The sequence below is a fragment of the Condylura cristata genome, unplaced genomic scaffold (genome assembly GCF_000260355.1).
Source record: "Condylura cristata isolate star-nosed mole 26May11 unplaced genomic scaffold, ConCri1.0 scaffold00011, whole genome shotgun sequence".
NCBI lineage: Eukaryota > Metazoa > Chordata > Mammalia > Eulipotyphla > Talpidae > Condylura > Condylura cristata.
Genome location: NW_004567112.1, coordinates 40,676,857 through 40,704,393, shown reverse-complemented (window position 1 = coordinate 40,704,393; position 27,537 = coordinate 40,676,857). Strand labels below are relative to the sequence as shown.

At 36.1% G+C, this 27,537-nt stretch overlaps 1 protein-coding gene across 1 annotated transcript in view; it reads right to left on the bottom strand.

The window, feature by feature from the left end:
- Positions 1-27,141, bottom strand: part of CTNNA3 (catenin (cadherin-associated protein), alpha 3) — a 1,271,003-nt gene extending 1,243,862 nt beyond the window's left edge. The window contains exons 1-2 of the mRNA XM_004680853.2: positions 27,061-27,141; positions 12,699-12,802 (exon numbers count right to left, since the gene is read on the bottom strand). Of these exons, the coding sequence (XP_004680910.1) occupies positions 12,699-12,797 (99 nt within the window). The 5' untranslated portion in view covers positions 12,798-12,802; positions 27,061-27,141. The remainder of the gene's footprint in view (positions 1-12,698; positions 12,803-27,060) is intronic.
- Between the last annotated feature and the right edge of the window lie 396 nt (positions 27,142-27,537).

The following is a 27,537-nucleotide window of genomic DNA, read 5'->3' as shown; positions in this document are numbered from 1 at the left end:
ACTCTGTCCCTGGTGAATCCTCTCACCCTCTGCATCTCTGGCCTGTACCCCAGTTCTGTATGAATAAATAAATCTTTAAAAAAAAAAATGAAAAGGCAACCTACTTAATGGCAAAAAATAATTTTAAATCATATATCTCCTAAGGAGTTAATGTTCAAAATATATAAAGAACTCAAGTAATTCAAAAGCAACTAAACAATCTGACTAAAATATGGGCAGAGAATCTGAATAGACATTTTGCAAGAAAGACATACAGATGGCCAACAGGTATATGAAATGGGCTCAGCTTCACTAATGATCAGGTATAACATGAGGTCATCTCGGACCTGTTAGAATGACTATTATCAAAAAAGACAAGCAGTAACAAGTATTGACAGAATGTAGAGAAAAAGTAACCCTCACACATTGTTGATGGGAATGTAAATTGCTGTGATCACTACAGGAAACAGAATGGGGAGTCCTCAATAGGGGAAAATAGAATTAACATATGACACACTAATTCCACATATGTGCATTTATCTGAAGAAAACAAAAACACTGATTCCTAAAGATATATGCACCCACATGTTCATTGCAGCATTATTTTTTAAAGATTTATTTATTTATGCATACAAGAACTAGGATACAGTCTAGAGATGTGAGGGAGGGGTGAGAGGCTTTGCCAGAGGCAGAGTGGGGAGCAGAAAAGGTAGATCGATGAAATACACTGCTGAGGGGAGCAGTGGGCAGGAGAGGAGAGGTCTGACCCACCATGTGGGTCACCTCCTTGCCAGGAATTAAAATCATGCTGCAGGGGCTATGGATAGCTTCATAGTGCTGTGTTTTAACCCATTGTGCCACCAGGAAGGGCCCATTGCACATTATTAACATGTGGAAATGTCCATCAATGAAAGCATGGACAAAGAAAATATGGTGGATATAAGACATATATATTTAGAATGGAATACTACTTAGTCATTAGTCATTGAAAACAGGAATTGTGGTCTGTGGAGGGGTCCTAATCATTTCTAACTTGACATTGCCCTATCTGAATCAATTTTTACTCAATACCTTATTCAAAAATTTTTTTAAAGGATCTTGTTATTAGGAATAAGATGGTTGGTCTTTGATGGGATTATGCTGACTAGAAACATCCAGACTCAGAAAGACAAATACCATAAGATCTCACTTATGTGGAATGTTAAAAAAAAAAAAAAGCTCATAGATACAAGAAGATACTGAACACAGGAGGGTGAGTCAGATGAAATGGATGAGGAGGATCAAAGGAACTAACTTTCACTTAGAGAATAAATAAATACAAGTGTATAATATACAGTATGTTGATGACTGTTAACAAAACCATATTATATATTTGAAAGTTGTAAAGAAAATAGACCTTAAAAACTCTTATCACAAGAACAAAAAAAGTATAACAATGTGTGGAGACAGATGTTAACTAGACCAGTTGTGATTGATCACTCTGCAATATATTCAATATCAAATTACTATGCTATAAACCCAAAATTAGTATAGTGTTGCATGTCAATTATACTTCAATTTAAAAAATAAAGTTAATTGTGTGTACCTCATTTGTCAGGGTTGTCTTGAAGTCAATAAGGCTATTTTTTACTCATTTTTATAAAAATTAAATATAATTCAGTGACACTTCCTTCATGCCAAGCAGAATCTACCAAAACCAAGCATACCTACTAAAACCCTAGGTTCCACATAACTTAGTCCGTACATAGATCCATCTACTACCTATTAGTGGATTCCTCCGAAGTGGTGAGTTGCTGAATATGGATCCAAGACCTCTCAGCTCTAGTAGTTTTCCTAGAAAACTGATACTGATTTTGCTACTGAGATCTACGAAGAAAACAGAGCATGTTACAAAGAGTTCATGTGGGAGGCTAATCCCTATAAATTTATTCCAGATGAGCACTACCCAACCCTATTAAAAAGACATAGAAGAGATACATTCTAGAGCAGGTCTTAAGCCAAGAACAGAACCATGCTCGCTATTAAAAATAACTGCCAGCACAACAGTTCTCGTACTGTAATCACCCGGAGGCTTTAAATCTTTGGTCCTGTTCCCAAAGATTCAGGTTTAATTGGTTGCCTATGTGGCCAGAGCTTTGGGATTTTCAAAGATCCCTGGATGATTTTAAATGTGCAGCCTGGTTTGAAAACTAGCTGGCTAACAGAATCTCAACAGTAACAAGAATTTTCTAACTTGCTATTTTGCATTCTTCCCTCAAGTAAGGCTTTTCTGTCTCCACAGAACTTGCCAAAATCACTGCATCATAATTTATCTCACAGAGGACTACCAACTGTGTGTAGGCTGTTGCCCACTTCCTTAATTAGTAACTGCAAAGACTCTCCAGGAAAAAAATGGTCAGTCCTGAGCAGGGAGCTTCACATTAAATACATGGAATCAAATCTGACCACTTTTCAGTGTTTATAAATAAAGTTTTATTGGAACACAGCCACATCCATTGGTTTACATATTGTTTATGGGTCCTTTCAAACTATAACATCAGAATAGTTGCAACATAGACCCTATGGATGTCAGTGTTGAAACACTTCACTGTCTGTACCTGTACAGAAAAAGGTTGCTGACTACTGGCTTAGAGTCTCAGAGCTTCAGAAGCATCTCAGCTTCTTCAGAAGATAAGTTGGGTATTCTGAAATAGCCCCTGGGTTCTATGGAAAATAGAATCACACCTCTAACAGTGAAAATGATCATGTCTAGGGAGCTACTGACTCCTCCTTTGCCCAGCTACACCACAATGTGCCCATCAATCTAGCATTTCCCACTAAAAAGGCAAGTGAATCTAAGCATATCACTCTATACCACCTGGCTGCCCACAGAATCAATTTATAAGAGAAATATCTTATACCACAGCTAAGTTAGAAGTGGCTATCTCTATGATCAGTCCGAATCTGTGGTGGAAAAGATGAGCTATGATTGAAAGATAAAATATTAACAGAAGTAGAGTGAATTGGGGTTGGTCAGAACAACAGGGCAGCAATGTTGGAGTGAGAAAAAAGAACATCAGAGTCTGAGAGGATAAAAGGTCCAGGGAGCAAGCTGAGAAGAGGTGAAGTATAGGCAAAGACTGACATCAATCCACAGTTAATCTCAAAGCTTCCAGATTCAAGAAGCAGGCATGCTATTCCCTGTATGCTCAGCCATGTAACTCCCACTGGACTCCTGACAGTTTAATCAATTAGCTACTAGTTTTTCTTATCCTTATTTTAATTTAAAGAGTGGCTTTCCTTTTCTCAACTATTTATCTCTCACAGACTACTATAGCTTAACAATTTTCCCAAGGGAGCAGTTTTCTGGCAGTAAAAGAATGCAGAAATTGAGGAATTCACTTTATTAGAGTCAACTCAACTACACTTAATCAGCTTAAACTTTAAAGCACTTTTGAGGTAGAATTTGGTTTATTTCTTCACCTTACCATAAAATAAATCTTATTCTTATTAAAGCTTAAGTCTGTGTGTTTAATTTTTTTTTTAATTTGGTACTTTTACAGTTAGTGGTGAAGGTTAAAGTCAAAACTCCAATATATGGCTATAAAATAATTTGTAGTAGTATTGTATGTGTGCTGACTTGTCTTTAAGACTTCTTTGGAGCCTTGATTAATTCTGATATAAATTCTAATGATAAAATAATCAATAAGAGTAAAATAATAATCAATTAAGCTTAAATAAAATGGCATCATACTCATTTAAAATGATCTATAAAATGGGGCCCTCCCTGATAGCGCAGCGGGTTAAAGCACAGCACTAAGAAGCTAAAGCCACTTTCGCATGAGTTCGATTCCCGCTTGCCCTGGAGGTGACCACAGGGCGTGGCAGACCTCTCCTGACCCGCCCGCTACTCCCCTTAGTAGTGTACTTCGTAGATCTGCCTGTTCTGCTCCCCACTCTGTCTCTGGTGAAGCCTCTCACCGCCCCTGAGCTTCTGGCCTGTACCCCAGTTCTGTATACACAAATAAATAAATCTTTTTAAAAAATGATCTATAAAATGACAAAACACAAGCACAAAAAATTTGAACTCTTTTTCTGAAAGAAACAAAGGCAATTATACTCTAGGACGCTAAGAAGCCAAAGAATTTCCTCTCTGTGCCACCTGGAAGTCAATCAGATCTACCTTTGGAACAATGGGAAATGAAGCCTTTGGCATCTAGACACCTATTTACATAAATTGATATGCATGATTGCTCCTGTGAAGTTTATTTTCCCTTGGCTGAAGGAGAGGAGAAAGAAATTTTATTGAGAGTTGGATGTGGCAAAGAAATCCTGAACAGGAGCCAGAGTGGTAAGAAAAACATGATGCTTGGAAGAGTTAGGGATAAGTGTTAACCATTTAGCCACTTGACATTTTAACTCAAAGAAGAGGAAAAAGATTAGGGAAAAAACTGAAAGGGATTAGTTTTATAAGGAATTCTGCATGACTCTTGGTTCAAAGATTGCTTCATCAGGACCCATGCTACAGAATGAGGCATCTCCCCCCTTTTGCAGGAACCTAGTGCCATTGTTGTAGTTGAGGAGCTTTGGCAACTTTGGAGACATCAGGCCCTTAGCTACCCTGGCCTGTCCATTTCCAGTTTCACAATGGCCATCATTGGTTCCCAGCCTCAGCAACATGAGGTCAGACAAAATGGAAATTTGAATAATATCAAGTTTCCCACAAAGTAGAAAAACATGGTAGATAAACTGGGTTTGGAAACACAGATAAATCATACTCAAGAGAATCTAAAATCTGCAGATGAGGGGAAGAGCAGAAGAGAGGCTTTGAAGGAAAACCTCCATTCTAACATAAATAAAAAAGAGGAGTTATACGATCTCTGGATTGCTGCTATGAATGGAACTTCATTAGAATTTTCAGCTAGCGATAAGGAAACAGAAGGTCAGGGAATAAAAGCACATAAGGAAGGTAAGCGCTTGACCCATGTGACCTGTACTGAAGGGAATTGGAGACAGCAAGTACCCACAGAGGCTAATTCTGTGGGTACCACAGAGGTATAATTCTGACACCAAACCATGGTTTTGCAATTGGAAGAAACTACTGAAAACCCAATAACTGGGTAATCTTATTATCCCTCAACAGAAGGCGTTCATAGAGCAATACTTGAAAACCCCTCCACTAGAACTCTTCTCTAAGTCTCTACAACTTTTTGTGTTTTTTTTTTAGCTTTGTACATAATGTAACCAAGTAATCCTAGTGCTAGCTGCTTCACTACCAACATGGAGTCAATCCTCCAAAGAAAAGAAGTTAATAGGACAAATCAGCCATCATGCTCCAGAGGTAGACATCTCATGCCAGGTTGCCTTTGAGGCTCTTGCCAACTTACAATGGAATATCGATAAATCAGTTGCCTATCCTGATAGAGTCAGCTGTGACTTGACAGCAGATGGGATGTACCCCAAAAGGAACCCCAAAAAAGAAGTGAAGGAGAGGTATAGTTACTGAAACTGTTCACAATTATTCCCGTTCTTTTACACAAGGCAGGATCACACATCGATCATGTCCACTGACCACAAATTTCCCACTGAGGGGACACTGTAGACATTCTTGTGTGATTCATCATGTTTTCTTTCCCTCACTGCAACAACAGTGGAAGTAAATGTTGAAATGCAGTCTCCATTAGCCTTAGTCCGTAAGTGCCCAGACTAAGCAAAGACATCTTCAACCAACTCACATTGGATCTGTAGGAGGAAATGAACTTTTGTTAAGTCTCAGAGATTCAGGGGTTGTCTGCTTAGCACAGCATAACCTAATCTATGCTGACCGTTAAAAGGGTTGGTTGGCAGATATCCCTAAGCTTGACCCAGTGGAACCCAAGGTTTATAGAAAAGACTCCCTGAAATATATGGGGAAAACTATGGACCTGGAAATCACAAAAGGGCCAAGAAAGAACATGAGAGTTAGGAGTGAGAGCCAGAGAAATAAAGTTTATTACTATTGATCTACTTTTATATTTACTTAAATATATTTACATCTGAAAAATAAGCAGAAGAGCTAAATAAATACTTTTCAAATAAGACATAGATAGCAGACACATGAAAAGATGTTCACCATCTTATGATTAGAGAAATGAACATCACAACAACAATGAATTATTATCTCAACACCTCTGAAAGTGGTTATTAAACAACAGAGAAGAAGCAACAAATATTGGAGAATAGGGACTCCTGATAGAATGTGTGTGGGAAAATAAATTGATGCAGTCATTTCAGAAAGCAGATTAATATTCCTCAGAAAATTAAAAATGGAAATTCTATACAATCCAATTAACCCACTTCTGATATTTTCCCCAAGAACACTTATTCAAAGAGCAATCTATACCCCTGTATTTATTACAACATTATTTACAATAGCAAAGAGCTGGAAACAACCTAAGTGTCCATCAACAGATGAATACATGGTGTCCATGGTATACAATGGAATAATACTCAGCTATTAAAAAAACAAAAAAGGTTTAGGTCCAATAACATGGAAGGACCTAAAGGATATTTTGCTTAATGAAATGTCCACTGGAGAAAAACAAACACTGTGATTTCACTCATATATGGTATATGTAGAAAAAAAAAGATGAATTAAATAAAACAAAAATAAGCTTTTAGATTACAAGATCAAATTAGTAGTTACTAGAAGGGAAGGGAAAGGAGAGTAGATAAATTGAATATAAGGGGTCAAGTATAATAAAGAAGGATATAGTGGTAAAATAAAGGACTTATGAACTTGTTGATTTTTAATGATTCACACCTGAAACTTATAAGGGTTGTAAGGTGATGTGACTTCAATAAAAATAAAATACAATAAACATTTGTCCCCATCACAAAAAAAAATTATGGGAGATTAACATGTCATAAGGATAAGGATTTTTTTTACTGCTTTTATCTTAAAGAATTTTAAGAAAGTCAATTCTTTTAGTTTACATTCAACATGAATCTGACACAGAACAAATTATACTTTGATGCAGAATAGATTATAAATGGTTCCATTATATAATGACTGTAACATGATCTAGCAGTTTATGTCTCCTTAAAAGAGTCTACAACATAGAGATGTAAATTCTTTTCATTGCAAGTCTGCATAAATAGATTTCCTGTACTGCATTGCCAAATTTGGATCTTGAAAGTGATAAAATGCAGATGCCTACAGTTGCCATCATAAAAATGTAATTGCTGAGAAAAAAATTATTTCTGATCCATTGGAGGAATTTATTACAGAGGAATGCAACTGTGTAAGTTATCATACAGAGAAAATGAAAGTGAATGATTGAAATATATCCCAGGTTGAGCATCCCTGCAAAATAACCAAGTGATTTACCTATGCCAAAGAGAAAAAACAGATTAAAAATAAATCAGGTTTGGTGGGAACTAATAGAACAAAGACATACGAAAAAATGAATTTAGAAGTGAGAGTGACATTAACAGTTCTATAACTAATTACTTACAAAACTAATATGTAATTTTAACTTTGAATTATATACAGAGGTGGTATTTCTGTGGAACACTAACAGCAAAGGACTATAACATAAAGATAAATCATGAGAAAAGCTGAGGATTTGTTAATGGACTAACTACCAAATTGACAACTTAATCTGGTAGCACTATGGATTTAAAGATTTTGTGAAGTTCTTTGGGAATGTTTTCAAGTATAGAAATTGACACTATTATATATTTAACCCATATAACAATTTCAAATTAAACACTCTGGAAAAAAATGTGTAATGTTATCCTACTTTGAAGTATAATTTCATGGAAATTTTAACTTCTATTAATAAGTGATACATAATCAAACTAACAGATACATAACCATTGTGCAGCAAATCCAAATACTTCAATTAATTATTTAAATTAAAAACTCTGAGGGCCCTCCCTGGTGGCGCAACGGGTTAAAGCACAGCACTGAGAAGCTTAAGCCAGTTCCGCATGAGTTCGATTCCCGCCTGCCCAGAGGTGACCACATGGCGTGGCAGACCTCTCCTGACCCGCCCGCTGCTCCCCTCAGCAGTGTACTTCGTAGATCTGCCTGTTCTGCTCCCCACTCTGTCTCTGGTGAAGCCTCTCGCCGCCCCTGAGCCTCTGGCCTGTACCCCAGTTCTGTATGCACAAATAAATAAATCTTTAAAAAAAAAAAACTCTGAATTTGAAATATACTGGTTTTTGAAAAGCAGGATCCTATTTTAGCAAAACTCAAGAATGTATCAACATAATTTTGCTGTCCCATAACTTTTATGACATAATTTGTAAGCATAGTAGATATTCTATAAATCATTGATATTTTTATTTCAACTTGACTTGAATATTGCTAAGACCAAGAAACTCTGTTCTAGCTCAGTTAATGGTAAAGTGGTATACTAAATGGTCTTTAAGACATAAAAAATTTTCAAAAACATTAATGACAATCTTCAAGAAGATAAAATTAGTAATTACTGTTAGGTGCAACTGAGAACTATCATATAATAAATATTAATTTTCTTTTCCCTGACTCATCAACTTGCAGATCATGAAGAATGAAAACCACATTAAAAACCCTTTAAAGGCCCTCCCTGGTGGCTCAGCGGGTTAAAGCACTGAGAAGCTAAAGCCACTTTCGCATGAGTTCGATTCCTGCCTGCCCAGGGGGAGATCCACATGGTGCGGCAGACCTCTCCTGACCCGCCCGCTGCTCCCCTCAGCAGTGTACTTCGTTAATCTGCCTGTCCTGCTCCCCTCTCTGTCTCTGGTGAATCCTCTCACCCTCCACATCTCTGACCTATACCCCAGTTCCATATGAATAAACAAGTAGATCTTTAAAAAAAAAAAAAAAAAACACCTTTACAATGAGCATGATCACACTTTTCAAGAGTTAGATTTCTTTCCAGTCATAATTTTATTTTGGGTCATATTCTACCTTTTAAATATCTACATGGATTCGATGTTTATAAAACTATATGATAGTTGTTTTTTAAATACCAGAAAATACAAACTGTGAACAACATCTTCTCTAATGTGAATGCACTTAAAATTCTCTCCACTGACTGGGCCCTCCCTGGTGGCACAGCAGATTAAAGCCCAGCACTGCTAGCTAGCCACAGTCACTTCAGTGCAAGTTCTATCCCCAGTTCCAGAGGTGATCCACAAGGCACAGCAGACCATTCCTGACCCACCTGCTGCTCCCCTCAGCAGTGTACTTTGTCCATCTGCCTATTCTGCTCCCCACTCTGTCTCTGGTGAATCCTTTCACCTCCTGCACCTCTGGCCTGTACTGCATAAATAATAAAGTAACTCTTTAAAATAAAAAAATTCTGTCCACTGACTATCAATGTATCAATACTTGATTAAGCAAAACATCTATTGTTTTCAGTTAGCATAGCATACACAATGTTTCTCTATAATGATACTTTCTCTACTCACAAATAGTGTGTCAACCACCTCCGTGATCAGCAAGGCTTATTAAGTAAATGACTATTAATACCCTGTCATTGTGCAACAAACAGGGGTCACACAGCTGCATTAATGTACTTGCCTTTATCAACCACCTCCAAAATGGAGGCCAACCCCACACCCAATAACTGCATAGCAACACAATCTTAAATAACTTGTGAGAACTTGTAAAACTTGTTGTTCCCAAAAACCTCGGTGATATGTATGAAAAAGCACTAGAATTCTTGGCCACTTACTTTTCCAAACTCATCCTAAAAAAAAATTTGAACTGATGACAAAAATTGCTACACAAAGTGTTATTTTATAATAGTAAAAATAGAAACAACCTAAATGTCCAAAATGAAAAGCTACTTTATTTTTTTTTTAAGATTTATTTATTTATGCATACAGAACTGAGGTACAGGCCAGAGATGCAGGGGAGGTGAAAGGGTTCACCAGAGACAGTGTGGGGAGCAGAACAGGCAGATCGAAGAAGTACACTGCTGAGGGGAGCAGCGGGCAGGCCAGGGGAGGTCTGCCATGCTATGTGGTCATCTCCCGGGCAGGTGGGGATTGAACTCATGCGGAAGTGGCTTTAGCTTCTCAGGCATGTGTTTATTTATTTATTTTTGGTTGCTGAGTAATATTCCATTGTGTATATATACCACATCTTTTTAATCCAGCCATCTACTTTTGGACATTAGGTTGATTCCATGTCATTCCTACTGTAAATAAAGCAGCAGTAAACATGGGGGTGCAGGTATATTTTGAATCAGTGTTTTTGTATCTTTAACCTGCTGCACCACCAGGGAGGGCCCAAAAGGCCACTTAAAAAGCAGTGATCCATTTATATGAAGAATAAACAGCAATTCTCTTAAAGAATGTTCATACACAATAATAAAATTATCAAAAGATCAAGTAGAAGAGCAATATAAATTCTATATATATAGAAGTGCTCCACTTTTCATATATTCTTTACCCATATGATATGTGTATATATTTTTAATAGTAAAAAAAGCCAATATAATAAAATCACCCATATTTTACTGTGCTATAATTTGCATTAAGTAAGACATTAATGTTTCTATTTCAGTTGTAAAGTTGTCTTTTTACTGCTAAAAATGGAGCTTCCATATTACCCAGCAATCCCACTCCTAGGTATCTACCCAAAAGATACAAAAACACTGATTCAAAAGATACCTGCACCCCCATGTTTACTGCTGCTTTATTTACAATAGGAATGACATGGAATCAACCTAATGTCCAAAAGTAGGTGGCTGGATTAAAAAGATGTGGTATATATACACAATGGAATATTACTCAGCAACCAAAAATAAATAAATAAACACATGCCTTTTGCAGAAACATGTATGGAGCTGGAAGGGATCATGCTTAGTGAAATAAGCCAGAAAGAAAAGGAAAAATACTGTATGGTTTCACTCATAGCAGGAGCATAAAGGAGGGGGTGGGAAATAATAATAAACAACTATATCCCAGAGACATTTTACGGGGGTAGAGTGGGGAATGGGGTCAAAAATGGGGGGTAGGGGAAGTGCACTGGACTATGGTGATGGCACACATCTTGTGATGGGAAGCCCATGGGGATTACAACTGACATGAAAAAGGCACAAAATGATGTAAAAATAAACTATTATATTATTTTAAATTGTCTTTTTAATCTCATTGTTTTGTTTTTGTTCTGTTTTGTCTTGATTTTTCAATGTTTTCAGTGAGCTGTATCAGAAAGAGTACGATTACATTTTTTTAAAAGATTTATTTATTTATGCATACGAAACTGGGATACAAGCCAGAGGTGCAGGGGCGTTAAGAGGATTCACCATAGACCGAGTGGGGAGCAGTGGGCAAGACAGGTAGATCGACGAAGTAAACTGTTGAGGGGAGCAGTGGGCAACACAGAAGAGGTCTACTGCACCTTGTAGGTCACTTCCACCGAGGGGGTCAAACTCTCACCAAAGTGGCTGTGGCTGGCTTGCAATACAGCGCTTCTAACTCGCTGCACCACAAGGGAGGGCCTTATTTTTTTTTTTTAACATGAGATTATTACAATACTGGATAATATCAGGACTTTCCGGTATGCATTTCATACCATCTAATTAGCATTATTAAGATTGTCAAAGTTCAGCATTAAGATTGCCTGTCATCAGTGACGCATATCTTTTTCCAGGAACAGATATCAACAGTACCAAATAAAAAATTGTACGAAGTCTATCCTCAGATCTGCTCTAACCCCCACCACCCACCCCCAAGTGAAAACAAGCCAACCATTCTTAAACTACTAGGGGTTAGGTCAAGGTAGTATTTCACCTCTTGAGTGCTCCTAGGACTTAGAGAAAGAGCAATTTTTCTCAGGAAGTATGATATAAGTCAGGCCTACAGGAGAGTGCCCTCACAAATTTTGAATTAAAGACCAAAATATTAAATCTATGCCACTGTATAAGTTTCTTGAAATTCTGCCTTAAGGAAAATATAATAAATGAAATCTGAATTACATAATAAAAATGATTACACATATTATAAAAGGACTTCATCACAGAATTCTTGAAATAGCTTTTTCCTCGTGTTTTTATTTGAAAAATAATTTATCTAACAAATGAGCCACCACATGCCTTGGGGCAAGTCACTGAAATTCCCTAGTCTCTGTTTTCCCATTTAGATAATAAATTTTAAAAACACTGCCTTACTTAGTCGGTTTTCATGAAATCAGATAATTTACATAAAGCTATTTTGAAACTACATATATACATTATTTTTATTGTTACTTTAAAAAGAGAAACTGGGCTCTCCCTGGTGGCACAGTGAGTTAAAGAACAGCACTGAGAAGCTATCCACTGCCCCCTCAGCGTGAGTTAAATCCCCAGCAGGGGTAGTTGTCCCTCATGGCGAAGCAGTCCTTCTCAGTCTGCCCGCTGCCCCCCTCAGCAGTGTACTTCATCAATCTGCCTGTTCTGCTCCCCACTGTGTCCATGGTGAAGCCGCTCGCCGCCCCTGAGCCTCTGGCCTGTATCCCAGCTCTGTATGGGTAAATAAATCTTAAAAAAATAATAAAATAAATAAACAAATAAAAAGAGAAACTGGGTAGGTGACTTTTACAATTTTATTGTTATTATTACTAAATACGTCATTTACATTTTAACACTTTAAAGGGCAATTTTAGGTGACATATTCATTCTCTAAAAATCACATCTTTCTTTGGTTCATTAACTATTCCACCCATATTTTTAGTTTTCTGCAGCTATTTCATTCTGTAATTTCCATGTTATTAATAATACCTGGATTATGAGAGGTTCCAATAGCTTCTCTACAGTGAAAGTTTGGATTTGAAGATCCCGAGGATCGATATTCAGTGTGACTGGAGTTTCAGTTGACATGATGCCTGTGCACAAAAACAAACAAACAAAAACACTAATAAAGAAAAATACCTTCTAGGGATGGAAGCAAAGGGTGAAGAGGGTGATAGAGAAATATAGTACTTTGATTATGGGCGTGGTGTTGTCACACAGGTGAAGAAGTATAAACCTGTATTCCTAAAACATTTACATTATTGTGAATCAACATTACCTCCATAAAAAATGAATAAATAAATAATACTACTTTCTAAAGGAGCACTTTCATGAAAATCATGCAGTAGGAAAGACATATTCAGCAACTCTTCCTGATTCCAGGGTATTAAATCCACCAAGTGAGAAACTAGATATTCCCCAACTGTTCTCTGAGGTCATGCTCTCTGGGCTTGGATTCTCTAACAAATTAATCTATTCTAGTATGTTCATGATTAAAATAATAACCCAGCCCAGGGCACTTTGCACTTGATGAGGAGTGTTAAGTGGAAAAGAATGGCCAAGTCAATGAAACGTATCTTCCAGTATCCAAGTACTCTGACTTTCATGAAATCACAGCACTGAAACAGCAGAGCTCATATTTTGTCTGTTGTTGTCAATGATGACCCAGATGAGGAACCAGATAGGACTTTGGAAAAGATGTAATCTATCTTTAAATATTTTGTGAATTATTTACTTGAGGATTTTTATTGTAGAAAACTTAGGGTTTTTATTTATTTTCCTGGACAAAAATAAATGAATATAAATTGGCATATAAAGTGATAGAAGCCTCTGAGAAGGCTTTAGCAGAGCAGGACAAAAATAAAATAATTACAAGCCATTTTTCAAGGCATTAATATTGACCTTAAAAATAACTTCAGTAATATTTTGCATAGGAATATACATATATCAAGTGAACATATGTAACATGTGCAAATTAACACATCAACTATGAACACTGATCACTAAACACAAAAATTTGGATTAATTCACGATAGGTCAATCATCAACAAGAAAGTATTGACTGAAGATCTACAGAGATAAGCAGTAAGAAAAACATCACTCCATTATTAAATAAATAATAAGAATGAATTTGTAGCCCACAGAAATGTCTATTAGCAGTACAGAAACTTTTCCACATAGTTGTTACCTATTTTCTTCTCAGTTTTCTATATTTGCAGATTAAGGGAACAAAAAAAATCTACCTTTGGAATATATCCTGATATTCCAAAATGTTCATGGAAACTAAAACAAACAGGAAATAGAAATTGTGACTTTTACTGTAGTTCTTCTGTTTATTATCTTAAACAAAAAGGCACATGACAGGTTTTTTTTTTCTTTTTAATTGACTGGCTTTATTAATAGATGATGGGTGTATAAATGAATAAGTAAATGAATGAAAGAAAAAATTTGTGAATGAAGAAGCACCATTTTCATGGTGTTCCTCTTATCCAGAATCCAGTCTTGTCATTGTGCTTCTCAATCTCATGTTTCTAGAATAGAAGTTTGTTCTTTTTCTTTTTCTACCTCCAGCCTCTAAGGGATATCAGAATCTCAGTGTAAGACCTGATATGTTCCCTCCCAACTCCTTCTCCTACAGGTCTAACCCCATACTTCTTACAGACTTTTTCAACTCCCACTGAGCTGGTTCCATGAAAAACATCTCTTCGTTCTTCAAACTCTTCCACTGGATCCTTCCTTTGGATCCATACATGTGTTATTGTGTACATTCATTTTCTTAGCATTTATTTATTTATGGGGTGTAGACCTGAGGTTCAGGGAGTAAGCAGATTCACTAGAGACAAAGTGGGAAGCAGAATAGGCAGAGGGTACACGATACACTGCTGAGGGGAGCAATGAGTGAGGCAGGAGATGTCTGCTGCACTATGTAGGTCAGTTCCCTGGCAGGGCTTGAACTTGTGCTGCAGTGGCTCTGGATAACTTGATAGTGCTGAGACTTAACCCCTTAAGCCACCAGGGAGGAGGCTGTTACTGTGTATACTCAAAGATCACCACTGTGTGAAAAGATCAGTGCTTCATCAAAGTCTGTCCACATTGGATGCCAGATACTCCTATGGAGAGAGACACACACATACAGAACCATCCTGAAAATAAAATAAATAAATAAATCCTCCTTCCTAGCTCTTACTTTCCCAAACACAACTTGCAATTTTAGAAAATAGGAACAAATACTACAGAGTCCAGAAGACTTACAGCTCTTCAGGTACAAGCACTACAGCTACCCTCCATGATTCTCTTACTATAAAAATAGATATTTGGAGTATTCTGGTGAATAATAGGACTCTGCTAAAAGACTGTCCCCAGAGACTTAACATAGATAATCAAATTAAAGAATTTCAAATATGCTTATAATCAGATATATTCATAATACTTATAATTCTTTCATGTGTTTTCAGCAAAGTTTGTAGGAGATATGCTTCAGATATTAAAAACAAAGATAATTATGCTCCAAATCTCAAAGGAACCAATTATGAGAAATCTAATAATTTATGAAAGCATTTAAGTACAATTATATCCTCCAATGTTGACTATACTATTAAAAGTACTAATGCACGCTAATCACTTCATGTATGGTATCAAAAACATTTTCTAGTCAAGTCAGGAAATTCTAATGAGCAATTTGAAGTGGGTAAAAACAGTTTTAGTGTGGCGTGTCTGAGGGTTATTCTAGCCATATTTTCAAGTAGCTGTAATACATTATTTATTCAGCTATTAAAAAAAACTATAAATGTTGAGGGTTTTATCTAAAACCCACTGACATTACTGACTACAAAGATAAAGTGCACATTCTGAAATGTAGCTCACTTCTAGTTCTCCTGCTGAATATAATCCAGTGGCCCACGCAGGGCCTCCTTCCCCACTTTAGAACTGTCATGGTGTCCTCATCTCTGTCCATGTTTAACTCTACCACAAGCCACTTGCACAAAGTCCCTAAAATTTCTTTAAAAAAAAAAAACACTTTTGCCTTAAGAATATTACTTACATTGCATCAAATAAAAAGATACTTGAAGTTATTTTCAAATAAGGCTATAAATTACTATTATGCTGTATCAATGTATAAAAACAAAGTCCTATGATTTTTGCCCTTTCCTATCTTGCTTCTCCCTTTCATTTTTTGGGGGGGCTTTTTGTCCTATCTTAAAGTAGCAACATGTCCCTTTGCTCAGCTATTCAACGGAAAGATAGGAGTTATGCTTCAATGAAGGTTCCCAATACTTACACACAAATGGTTTCTTTCAAACGCACTTCTATAGCTGCAACGTTTGGTTTAACTGGTTTTCCTTTTGTTTTATCTTTTCCAATCACTCCACCTAGCAACTGGATTCCTTTAGCACAGTCATATCTGAATTGACAAGCAGGCTATTCCCATGGTGACATTTCTGCATATGCCATAAAATACATCCTTCAGTCACTATAACCCTGGGGTTCTATCAAATGAGTGCCTACAAAAAGGTTTACTGGTTACCCCTCTCATGGTAAGTACTATCCTAAATATAAATCAGATCAAAATTGCTGACATGGCTTTGTTCTTTCAGCTTAGAAACAAGAAGTAGAAGATACTGCTGTGAACTAAAATAGAATCCAAATGAACCTTCACAGCCTCTAAAAGCATGTCCTTTCACTGCAGAATTCACAATGTGTTTCCAAAGCTACATCAAGCTTTGGAGGTGAAGGAAATTCAAAACTAAGGAGAGTAAAAATTATCAACCTCATAAATAATCCTAGAAAAGTAGTTTTTGGTCAAGAAAGCAAAGAAAAACCTAATTAAGCCAAAGTATCTTCCAAACCTGTAACAATGTCTTTAGTACACATTAAATATTAAAGCTGTTGAAAAGTTCATTTTTCCATAGCAAAAATTGTAAACTAATAAGCCAACAAGTCCTTGAAGAAACTTGGCTATGTATAATTATTATTTAAAAAAAAAACTTACAGATCTTTCATATCTGTCCTGTTTAGTAATCCTAACAAATTAAAGACCAAGCAATAACAGACAGAAAACTGCAGAATTTTGCAAATGAAGTCAAAGTCCGACACTGTATCAGTCTCTTAGAGCAATACCAAAATGTGAATCCAAAACAAAAATCTTACTAAGTTGTGGGTATGACATCACTAGGCATTGCATTTTATAATTCATAAACATCACAGAAGTTTGGGAGTACCCTCCAAACTCAAGAATACTTCCTACAGCATCCTTCATTTACAATGAGCTGGACTTGGATGAGAGAAATGATGAGACATTCACTGCAACATATAAGCCTGTAATTACTCTTATAAAGTTCTTCGTTATGCTGAGTTGAGATCTGCCACCTTTTAACTTCTATCCAATGAGACAGTTTCATAAAGTGGGAAAGTTACAAGTTTGGAGGCAGACAGACTAGATTAATACCCCAATTTTCAAAATCAACGGGAGGAAAACAAAACTTTATATAGAAGTAATCGATATCCCAGAGATAGTCCTCTCTGGACAAGGGAAATGCACCCATGTGGATCTTTCCCTTCTCCTTTGTCTTTGTCCACAATGCCTGAATATCTTTTACCTTATCCCTTGCTTGAAATTGATTTAAATTCATTTAGTTTACCAAGCATTTCATTGCCAAGTGCAATAACTCTGAAAGATTTGGGGGAATCACACATTCAATCATATGTCAGCATGAACCAGCTCATTGTTTTCCATCCGACACCCATACACGTCTCTGTCACCACACATGCCACACTGTGTCCAAGTCTTATGCTGGCAGCAAAAGGACAGAGGTTACATTAAAAGAGATTTGCAGAGAGACCACTGGAAAACTTCACCCATTTCTGAAATTTGCCTTGGGGGGCTATTTCCTCACAAGTATTAACCAAAAAAGCTTTTCATCTATTTCTCCCTACTATAACACATCTTTCCCATCTCCAAGTTCCACAGTTCATGCTCCTTTTAGTAAAACTGTAATTCTTTGTAAGTGAACATGTTCTTGTGGAATGTTGTGGAAATCTTGCCACTTATAGTATGTATCCTATAGAAAAGTCCCTTATGTTAAATATTTGCATGTTTAAAACTTCACTTTCAAAACAGTTTATAAGGTGACAGCTGATTCTCCTTTCAGAGTATTAAACCCCATGACGCATCATTGTACTTACTGAATTAATCTGACTTTGTACCTGCTTTTCAACTAAACTGGTCAGATTACTTTTCTTACAAGGACTACTGCAAACCCAAATCTCCACATAAGATATTTGGACAGGTGGGTTTTGTTTGTTTGTTTGTTTTTTGCCCCCAAATGCAGAATTTTATTTTTGTCCTCTTAACATTTTAATCTCTAGAACCTGGACTTTTTCTCCTGACAGTCAAAAATTGATTTTAGAGAACCAACTTATTAATATCTCTTCCAATTTCCTCGTTATTCACTGATATATTCAGCCTGAATTCTATAGCTAAATCATTTTGCAGGTGAAGAGCAGCCATGAATCCTGGTTTTGATACCACTAGAAATTTCTTCCCATATATATAATGATCAGTAATAAACACTATTATAGAATTTTTCAATGAGTCATTTTTGTGCAATAATCTGCTTTTTTTTTCGATTTTGTCAAAAAAAGTTATGGGAGGAATTTTCAAATTCTTTCCTGGAATAGAGACACCCTTCCCATACTCTCCTATCTAAGAATTCAGCTTTTGAAATCTAGTTTGATATATCTCACTCCTGGAAAATCCACACTGACAGCTGGTACTTATTGCCATTTATGTACATTTTAATTCTTCAGTTTTCCAACAGATAGGTGCCTATACAACAATTGTAATCTTAGAGGCCACGTTTAACTTCAGTTGTAAATAAGGATATTTACCCTTCCTCTGCTTTCTAGTAATTCTGTCATTTCTCAGTGACTTCCAGGAGAGGTTCTGGGCTCACATATGTACATCATTTTAGAATTCAAGGATAAACTTCTTCATAATATACACACATCAAGTAATTTAAAGAGACTATGTTATTGCCTTGATTTTATTCATCTATTTCTTAATTAATCAAAAATGTTATCAAGTAATATAAAATTCAGTGATGTATCTAGTGAAAATAAGTCTTTCTCCTACCCATGTACTTTAGCCAACAAATTTCTCTCCCAGAGGCAACTGGTATGGTTTCTTTTCTTTCTCATATAGTTCCAAAGATAGTATATATAATATTGCTATATAGATATTTATAATTCAACGAAATTATAGTGTTCCTAATTTTTTCATGTAATTTAATTCCTTTGTATCCATGTTTTTATGCTTATGCCCATTTGACATCATAGTTTATGTACATTATCTGTCATCTGTAAACCCTACATCATATGGCTCAAGAGAAAACCTATTCCTCACTCTTCTACTTAGACTATAGGTTTTCAGTTCCCTTTGTTTCATTCAGGGTGAACAACCCTAGCTAATGAGAAGTAGTTCAGCCTTCCAGGCATTTTTCCTAACTTTGGCCATTCTCTTTTTTTATGTCATTGAGCAAGGGTCCCTCTTCACAGTTTTGACCCATATTCTTTTCAAATATGCGCTCCCTAGATGGATACTTGGAGTTTGGTTATTTACATTGCTCAGTGATTATGGAGCACTTAAATAAAACAGTCACTATCCTAGATTTTGGTAAAAGAAATGTAGTAAACCGAAGGCTTTGATGACTGTACAACTTCATTTCTAATTCGCCACAATCCTCTTATGTCCCATCTAGTGCCCTTAAAATCATACTGACTGTTAACCTGAAGCTGTTGAAATGTCCTTCTCTTCTGAGTGTAGGATACATGGACAACTGAACTTACCATCATTTTATTTACAATTGTCATTACTACAATATAATAGTCACTTTCTCCCAAACCAGCACTGACCATAGACCTGGACAAGCACTATCGTAGCCCCAAGCCTCATGTTTTACAAGAGCCTATGAAGCCAAGGTGAAGTGTACTCCCAAAGCCCACACCCACACTCCCTGATACAGTCAGGGTGTTCAGTACTGTACTGTGCTCAACTACCACAAGCCTCCTTCCAGTGACTATGCCAGCCTCTTCCTAGAATCCAGCTTTCCATCAATAAATGACTCTATGTGCCCATCACTGTCTCTGAAAGGTGGCCATGAAGCTGTTCTTTGTTAGTGATAAGGCTAGAGTTTGCACATACAAGCTGTGCAATCTATACTTGCCTATGTTCAAGGTCTCTCAAGTACAGGACAGAGCTAGAAGTAGGAAGTGAGGTAGACAGACCACATGTCGGTGGCTAGTCTCCACTTCACTGTCTCATTCTAACAAGAAGTTTCAAGGAATCCAAGAAGACAAAAGATAACAGAAAAAGGCCCTACTTTTCTCACAGTACCACAGGTACTAACAGAAAGGTCCAGAGTTTGGCCAGCATGGATAGAACTAGATTTCAGTTCTGCTCAGCTCCCTAGCAGGGCAGTGTACAGCAGCCAGCATGAGGGACCCTCGAAAGGATTAGTGCTTCTCACTGTAGGATTATTCACTATATTATTCACTCATCACTATAGAGTCTCAGTTACTAGGAACACTGGCTTTGAGATTATTGCTTAGACAAGAATCTAGGTTCTGTTGCCTGTTCACTAGTGAATTTAGACAAATTATTGAACTCCACCAAACATCACTTTCCTCCTCTGTAAATTGAGAATCAATTTATCCAATATCCATCTCAAAGGGATCTTGATGGTTAAATAAGAAAAGCCATATAAAAGCTATAACTTAGCCCATAGCTAACACCTTGAGCAAGGGCTCAAGACATATCAGTTGCTCCTATTATCCTTTTTTCTGCAGGACAGAATCTACTTGTCTTCAGCTAGGATGCCCATATCTGCTTCATCTATAGAGCTCATAATTGTTATTCAAGAATGTTTCCGCTTTTTGTTCCCATAAGGAAAGAATCTAAAACAAAATTTCCCTCTGGTGCCTCATTTTGTTGGATCTCTTGATTTCAAAATCTAAGGCATAGTTCCTCCATGAACACTCATTAGAAATGCAACATGCCTAAACATTCTAAAAAAAAAAAATTCCCAATGCACAACAGCCTTATAAAGGATGGTGAATCCTTTGAAATCAATTCCAGAGTGATACATGAAAGGTATGCTCCAGGACTGTGGCTGCCAATTGTTAAATGCACCACATGTCTGGATGCCCATGGATCCCCAAGAGTGGGACTTTCCATTTTCTAAGCATCCAAGAACCCTTGGGTTTCAACAGAACAAAAACATGTTTCATTTTAAAATGAAAAGTATCTTTAGCATACTGTAATTCAAACTGGAATCTGCTGAAGTTCTCTTTATTAATCATTTGGAAGGTCATCTTATTAGATATTCTTTGAAAAAAAATACCAAATAGAGACCCCCTCAAAAAAAAAGTATGAGCTTTGTGTGTTCTTAATGAAATGAAAGACCTAACCAAAATTAAATTACTTTCTTACCTCTAGGTAGAGTAGTCAAAATAAAACTTGCTCTCTCACATACTCAACATAGATGAAGATTTCAAAAATGATTTAAAAAGAAAAAAGTCTATAGTTTCCACTTATATTTCTGTCTTCTGTGTCCTCCTTATCATAAACAACAGGCCAAATCTAATATCTCTCTCCAAAAGAAAAAAAAGCAAGAAGATAGGATATCATTTCTGATTTAACTGAAATATAATATTATATATAAGACTTTTTAATTGCCTCATTACAAGTCACTTGATAGCACTTTTCATGTTATTTACTAAAATGCCAGTTCACACAAGTCCTGTATTTCACCCCCACAGGTATTCTGTGTAGCAAGGTCTTTCAACTTAATGACATTTTGTAAAATTATTGCAAAATTGAGACCCCCCTGAGAACCCAGCATGAGTTACCTACCTATCATTTTAAAAGTCAAAGAACTAAATTAGTCCAGTTGGAATGTAGGAAGAAGATAACTTAATATGTGAGACTATAGAAAAGTTCTTGTTGACTCACCTACAAGGAAATGTTCAACTACAAGGCATCACATGTAAGCAACCAGGCCAGAAGTAATATGTCCTTCAGCTACACCTTGAAAATGACAGTGGCTTTTGTTGCTGCAAGTCCAGTGGGCCTACGGATCTTTTCTACTGCACAATGTTATAAGACAGCTCAAATACATATATAAGTTCTCGTAAGGTATGTTATTTTTGAAAGGCAGAGATCAAAAAGACAATGGTGAACGAAGTGGTATTCTTCTCAACCCCAAACTGAAGCCAAAGCAATTTCAATGTTTCTTGCTCTCTGATTAACTAGAAATAAATAAGAGCCTGTTTCTCAGAACTTAAAAAAGAAAAAGTGAGGAAAGCTTAAACTATTTCTCAGCCCACATGTTAAATATTCTCTAAATAAAAAAAATAGATAACTTTTCTCCTCTGGTTTCAAATCACCATTTTCATTCTTATATACTTCTAACCATTTTTTCCAGTGTCTTTTTCTGATTCCTCCTAGCTTACTAATTCACGTTCAGTAGGAATCTTATCCTGGAAGCAATCCTTTCCAGGCTATTTACTGTTCATATCAGATTATTCTCTTCAAGGAATATTATCCTAGAGTTTCCATTCTAAAGTCTCTTATTTGCAGCAGCTCTCCTGTACACTTGAATATGAGGCATCTTGCATCAAACTGTCCCTTTAAAGGCAGCTTATTCTGCCAGGTTGTGTCTGTTCAAGCATCCTTCACTTCCTTACACTTCTATAATAACCTGTCCTTTCAAATATTAAAAAAAATAGTCTTTTTCACAAAATTTTGTCTATAGTTCAAACTTCTCACTGAACTTCAGAGTCCCCAAATCTACTACCGATGGGCATCTCAAAACTGACCTCGTCCCCAAAATCAGTTTTTACCATCTTCAGTTGTTCTCTAGATTAATGACATCACTATAAGAATAGAGCACCATACCAAGCAATTTCAATATTATCTAAGAATATTTTCTTTCACTCTGCATCTCTCCTCAAATTACTGGAAAAGTCAGAATGAACCTGCCCCTTAATTTCTTTCCCATTGGCCATTTCCTCTCCTTCCCCATTGCTACTTGCTTAGTTCAGAATCTCATGACTTATTTAGACTTTACTATCACACCTTAAGAGGTTTTCTTTCTTCCAATGCTGTATTTCAAACTATTTTCTTCCAAACTGATTTCTCTAATATTACATTAACTCCCTGCTTAAAATTCTTAATGATTCTCCATTCTGATTCAATAAAGGCCAGACTCCACTGAAAGTCTTGAGGCTATTGAGTCTCTCTCTCCCTCCCCCGACCCAACCCCAGTGCCCCCATCTCCTTCTTATACTCCATCCATTCCACAGAGTTTGAAATTTTCTTCATGGACCTATTTCAGGGCCCTAAACTTTCATTCACTCTGTTCCTCTGTATGCAAAGCCCATTATCAGCAGCTACTTGACATATCTGCTCATTCTTCTGAGCTCAAGGAAGACAATCCTCTTTACAACTTAATACACATAAATGCGTCTGTGCTCATGTCAGAAGGAAGCACACTACATTGTCTCTACATCTTATACAGATCTCTAAAAGAATCTTCATCATCATCGTCATCTTCATCATCATCGTCATCTCTTAGGATTTCAATCCTAGAATGCATGATATCAGGTAGAGTAAATGCACATTTTTTTACTTCCTTCCATCAAAACTAATGGTAGACCAAAAAAAGATTAAAATTATAATCTCTATATTAAAATAAGTGTCATTACAAATACACTGAAATCTTGATCAAATTTTCTAAAAGGAGAGTAAAAATACTTGTACATTTCAATAGGAAATGATATTCTCTAAAAACAAGTGGCTTGACCTAAAGTCCCTATTCAAGGATTGTTAGATTCAGTATTAAGATACAGGAGATGGATACATGCAAGTATCAAAGAGGAAAATCCCTATACAGTGCTAGTTTGAGAGGCAGAGAGAGCGGGCAGTACTACTATGAAGAGGTGCCGTTTCTGTGCCTGCTGACTGCTTAGCCAGTGGAGCAATGCAAGATTAATAAAGTAGTAAACTGTAGTAAAGCCGTATAGAACCAGACACCTTCATATTGCACCTTGTTTGTGGATAGGTAAAGCTATTCCTATAGAAGGTTAGCTTATGAATGAATGAATGATGAATGAGTGAATGAATGAGAACAGAAAATTATATATCCACTCAAACAAGAATACAGTTATAGAAGGGAATAAAGACGTTCTCTCAATATATGTCATTGGAGTGATTTACAGGATACATTCTAAATGAAAAAAATAAGGTACAGAACAGTATTTACTATATTTACCTAAGAAAAAAGGTGGTATTAGAAAAAAATCATCATTCTTGCTTATATTTAAAATTAAAATGTATTAAAAAATCCAAAAATATGGCCCTCCCTGGTGGCGCAGCAGGTTAACAGCAGCACTGAGAAGCTTAAGCCACTTCCGCATGAGTTCCATCCCCAGAGGTGACCACATGGCGTGGCAGACCTCTCCTGACCCGCCCGCTGCTCCCCTCAGCAGTGTACTTCGTCCATCTGCCTGTTCTGCTTCCTGCTCTGTCTCTGGTGAATCCTCTCACCCTCCGCATCTCTGGCCTGTACCCCAGTTCTGTATGAATAAATAAATAAATCTTTTTTTAAAAAATATATGACTATCCTTAGCGGAAGAAAAAGAATTTACAAAGATGAATGCTACACTTCCTTGAATGTATTTGGTTTTATAATTTTGACTCAGGAACCATGTAAATGCTTTACATAATTAGAAATAGTCACAAATCAATATTTTGAAAAAAGTCAAATATAAACAAAAGCAAGATAAGCCTTAACAATCAATCATATTAACTTCATAATTACACAGAAACAAATAATTTCAAGTGACTTCAAAACTGTATTTTTATTCTAATTCTAAAGGGATACTATCTAAGACAAAAATAATGTCAAATTAATTTTAAACCACATTTAATAATATGTAAATAAAATTATTGGTTTTCATTGGTTAGAAGTATATAAAGAACTCTTCCCCTTTATTATTTAAATATCCTAAAGCACACCAGGTTCATCCTAAAGCATCCTGAAGTTCATACCAGGAAGTCAAAAAAATAGTCAATTATTTCACATTTGTCAATTTCAGAAAACTAAGAAGGTGTCCTAACCTTGCAAAATACAAAGGATATGGGTTTTTTTTAAGTTTTTATTTATGAGTACAGATCTGGGATACAGGATATGTTTTGGTGTATTGTCCATCTTTATTCTTTGAACATCTTCATTTTTTCTGATGTTTAAATTTTCCCATCTTTGTGCAGTGAGAAATTTTAATTGGGTCCTGAGTCTTGAAAAAAAAACCAAATAGGTCTTGCTTTTTAGCATCAGATGTTTCATGCTCATTTTATACATTTTCCACCGCAGACCTTCAACAAGTCTTTCCACCAGTAAGCCTCGTTCCAGTTATTAGGAAACATAATCTTTGCATCAGGATGTCATTGCTGCCCATCTTGTATGGGTGTGGACAGAAATAGGAAATACATAATTTTCAGGAAGAGGAAAAATATATAATGAGATCATGCTCGTATTTCCAACTCAAATATAAGATGACAAGGTTGTAATTTTTTTACTTTATCTTTGTAAGTTTTTAGAAATTTCTAACTCATGCACTTATACAAGCTGCTTTAGTGTGGTGTACAACACAAAGCCAGAGTTTTTAACACTGTAGTTGCTTTTTCACTATTTGAAGATCAAAGTACATTAAGAAGTAATGCCTCCGAATTCTTTCCTCCAATCCAACACTTTTACCCTGTTAAACTAACCCAGTTTATTTTGACCTAACATAAATTGAAATTGAAGTTAAATTTATCAGTAGATTAAAAGAAAGAAAAGTTAATATCATTTACAATCTGTTAGAGGAAAAAAATACTGGGACGAAATTTATAGCCTTACAAAATTGCAAAATGTATTTTATTTCAACATTGGTTTGATCATGTCTGTTCTGATATGTAGATGTCTGATTTTATTTGGAAAACTACTTGTTGTTTCCAAAAAACTAAATCTTTTTAATTCTCTTTAAACTTTCTTCTGAACTGAGTAATAGACCAAATGTTTTCTGCTTCTAGAAAACTTGGAGCCACCCTGATGTCTACATAAGTGAGTGTGTGGGTTAAAAGGACAGCAATTCTCTACTTTTTTCCACCAAAACACAAGTGACATTTAAGTGGATTTAATATTCACAGTCCAACATATTCTCTTCACTCTGGGCTGCTACCATGGATAATAGAGACCACTAGTATACATGAAATTCTCCCACAAGATTTCTGTAAACCCGTATTTTCTTTCCCATCAATCTATCATATACCAGTGTCATGAAACGAATCAAGAACTGTTGCAAATTTTGCCTTTTTCCTGGCTCTGTTTTAGAGCCCCATTCTTTTTTTTTTTCTTTCTTTCTTCTTTGACCCCACTTTCAGTTTACCCTATCTTGAATTTCATGTAGGCCTGTAAGTTGCCTTAACTCTTTTCTAGCACAAGAATAAATGAATACTCATTCTATGTATCTGTAGAAACAATCTCTTCTCATTTACCCTAGATAAAGCCTAAAAACTTTAACTCCTTGTTGCCCCTTAACTATTTTCTACGTTACTGAATGTACAAATATCAGAATCGGTGAGTTTATGTTTTTTCCCCTTTTCAATTCTTTGCTCAAAAATATTTAAGGATGAATATCAAAAAATACAGGAAGAGCATCTGTGCCCAATTTAAGTGTAAAGGCCCATAGCAGAGATTAAATTATTTGCACAAATAAACTACTTGCCATGCAATTTTTATGTCTAAAGAGTGTAAAATTTCCAGTATCTTGCATATGGTAAAGGCTTTGTTGCACAGTAGGAACTTTTTCTTGCTTTCATGTAAGGCTGTGTGATAGCTTTGGCTAGCATGAGACTTTTTTTTAGCGATATTTTTAAAACCACTTATATATACTCCAAATAGCAGAACTGAGCCTCTGCTCAATGGAGTCTGCCTGAGTGTTTGTAAAAGAAAAGAAAATGTAGAAGAAAATCACATTTTTCTCTAAATCTGATGCCTGCTAATCCACTCAGAAAGGCAAACACTATAAATAGGAACTTTCTTAAAGTAGTTTAGTTTAGTGCTGCTAAAAAGAAAATTAGTAATAAAATTGTAACTGTCTACAACATAGTAGTTTCCAGCCATCCCAGTTTATAGAAATAATGTCCTTTCACGTCCCCCAAAGTTATCTAAGCAAGCAACAGATAATCTATAATTATTAGGGTTGTCCTTAGAGCAAAATTTGATTTAAAAAAGTTTGACACTTCACTCACCTACTGCAGGACAGAGTATTGCCTATATGCAGATACTAAACCAACTGTCTAAGCAATTTCTTGTGTTTAGAAATTCAGTGCCACTATTAAGGCTCAGAATTTGGCTTATGATGCATCTGTAAGCAAACAGCCTGACAAGCACCCTAGTGTATTTCAGGATGACTGACAGACACAGTGAGTCAAGCAGGATGGGGGGATGGGTGCTCTTAAAGCAACATGCTAGTGAAGGATGACTCAAGCAGCAGAGTCAGACTTGAAATTATAGTGTACAAATCTGCACTGAAATAATGACATCTGACTAAGTACAAACAGTTTTGTGTATATCATGTGCCCAAAACACTATAAATTCCAAAATGACTTTAAAAGTGTATAAAAGTAGAAAGAAAAAATTTAATAGCCATGCCATCTGAGACATCCCTAGGCCTTTCAAAATTGTAATTTGTTTAAGAATATTCCAGTTATTTTCTCTGATCTAGC